The sequence below is a fragment of the Amphimedon queenslandica genome, unplaced genomic scaffold, assembly GCF_000090795.2.
Source record: "Amphimedon queenslandica unplaced genomic scaffold, v1.1 AMPQUscaffold_13517, whole genome shotgun sequence".
NCBI classification, from domain to species: domain Eukaryota; kingdom Metazoa; phylum Porifera; class Demospongiae; order Haplosclerida; family Niphatidae; genus Amphimedon; species Amphimedon queenslandica.
The window spans coordinates 318,004-320,631 of NW_003546247.1; the positions used below are offsets into that span (position 1 = coordinate 318,004).

General features: G+C 36.1%; 1 protein-coding gene across 1 annotated transcript in view; it reads right to left on the reverse strand.

The window, feature by feature from the left end:
* Positions 1–1,072: 1,072 nt before the first annotated feature.
* Positions 1,073–2,628, reverse strand: part of LOC105313664 (uncharacterized) — a 5,241-nt gene continuing 3,685 nt past the window's right edge. The window contains exon 4 of the mRNA XM_011407269.1: positions 1,073–1,272. Within this exon, the coding sequence (XP_011405571.1) occupies positions 1,073–1,272 (200 nt within the window). The remainder of the gene's footprint in view (positions 1,273–2,628) is intronic.

The window sequence follows — 2,628 nt, forward strand, 5'->3', positions numbered from 1 at the left end:
AAGACTTAAAAAAAATCATTAAAAAAGGTATATAACCTGGTATTGAAAATGACGGGCAGCAGTAACAGGATTACGTCTGATTCAATTAGATTTATCATCAAAAGAAAGTCTGCTTATCTCTTCATCAGTGTATGTAACACCGTGCTGCCTAGCTATAACTGAAATTAAATCAGGCCACTTCATGTCGGCAGCTGTAAATGTAAAAAACCAAGTGGGAGTGCCTAACTGACGTACCATTGCAAGCAGGTCATAAAAAGTATGCTGATAGTATGCAGGAGATCCCCTGACACTCTTTAAAAATGCATACGCTTTATCATTACGTATGTTTTCACTGATCACTGCTTGATTTCGTGCCTCACGAGCAGTGAGGTTACTACTCGGCTTTTGCCGCCAAATGTAATTTCTGGCAGCTCCCTCTATTTGCTTGTTTTCAACTATATATTGAGAACCAACTATATATTCTATGTCCCTAGAAAATCTTCTATCAACGTCCAACAGACGTTGCTGGTAGTATTTTCTAAGAAAATTTTACAAAGTCTTTCAGTATTGTAATCTCCACTGCCATATGGGAATTTGGTGAGGTTAGACATTTCTTCAAAAATAGGATCTGTCATAATATCAAGAAGGCGCTGTCCTTCAGCTGGAGCAAGGGAATAAATTTGGGCTTCTACCTCAGGATCCTGTGGCAATAATACACTTGCCATTGCAGCCCCACCTGTTATTTGTCTTAAATACTCATCTTCTCGGATTGTGGCATCATCAAGTGTATCAGGATCAACATCATTGTTAGCATTTGAACTAACTACAGGTGCAAGACTATCAGTACTAGTAGAGTGTACAGTGTTATATGTAGTAGATACATTTGATGGCTCATTAGCTAAACCATTAATGCTAGAGATGGGATCAAGGCCAACTAAGTGAGTTTCACTCATCTGACCTATATGTACAGTATCTATGGTGTTGCCACTATTTAGGGTAACAGTGACAATGTTTGAGCCAAGTGTTGTGAAAATTTTTATACGAATATTTAACATATTACTTAACCCAAAATTTTAATATGATCACCCCAAGCTCAACCACTTAAACTTAAAATGTAGTAGTCCCATGACAATGTATTACCAGAGACACTAGTAATATAGTCAGAAAGATGACTGCCGTCAGGAGTTGTAGGATTGGATCTCAAGTAAGCTACAACTCTTGCTCTTAAATCAGAGGCAAATACATTACTCGAAAGTTGATGTGCAATGGCATGAAAAAGGCTGCTACGATCTCCTAGCACATCAAAATAACATAACCATGCTGCCTTACAAAGCTAACAAGGTTATATTATGGAGTGTCTACTTCCATAGCAACTTCATTTTGGCTGTTAATTTCAGATAATAATCCATCACTTACTGAAACATTTTCAGCAGGTACATTGCTATTCAGTTCAATGGATTCCATAGGAACCTCATTGACATCACTTCCTTCAAGTGAACTTGTATTATCTACAGTTATTCTCAATGATGGGTTCTTGCAACAAACTAGAAAAAATTACTTTGTCATCTACAGCTGCATCAGCTACCCAATTTCAGTTTATTTCGATATCTTTATAAAGCAGGTTGTGAACTTTAAGCCAACATAAAGCATTAAACATCAGGACGTACATACCCATGCATGTAATGTCCTTTGTAGCACAACTTTCTTTTAAGTTTTAAAGCTATGATTTCACTCTGAGACGGTAAATGTGGTAGCACATTGCAAATATTATTTACATTACAAGGAACATTTACAGTTGGTCCGTGTATTGACATTTGCTTACCAGCAGGCAAGGATACCATTTTCATAAATGGTATCCTCAAGCTAATAAGACTAATTTCAATGTCATTTAGATTCTTAAGCTCCGGTGGTACTTCTGGTGACATTAATCCATTTATTTTGGCCATTACTGTGATTTTAGCTCCCTTCAAGGCTCGATCACAAGTATGGCAAACAGATTGAGTACAATCTTTACATACATACATGACTGACAAAACTCTATGTGGCATTTCAGGATTAGCTATGCTACATTTGTTTTTGTGAAACTGATACACACTATGATAGTACATCATACAATGGCATACTATACACACAGTCTAGACCAAATCTAATTTTTTTTAAATAAGATGCTATAGTGTCATCTAAAGAACTCGGTTTACTTCTATTGGACCTCTGACTAACAGCATTGAGTGCTTTTCTAACTTGATTGCTCTGGAGTTTTGTCTCTCATAGCAATGAACATATTATGCTTGTTTATCTGCTTTTTGTGTGCAGCAGCTGCAAAAGTTTCATTTGCTCTTAATTCACACATTCTTTGACGATTTTGTTATTCCTTGCAACTATTTCATCAGCAGACTCTTTTGCCCTTAAATGAGACATGTGAAGCATATTCTTTTTATTTCGAAAAGTTGTTTCAGCAATTGATTCGTTAGCTCTGCAATTAGCCATGTTTTTCTTATTATTCTCATTTCTAATTGCAGTTTGCTCCCTAGATTCATTAGCTCTAACATCAGACACTCGTTTTTTATTTGTTTGCTTCCTTACAGTAGTTTTATTAATTGACTCATTAGACCTAATGTCATCCATTTACTTTTAGGCTTGATATTTTTG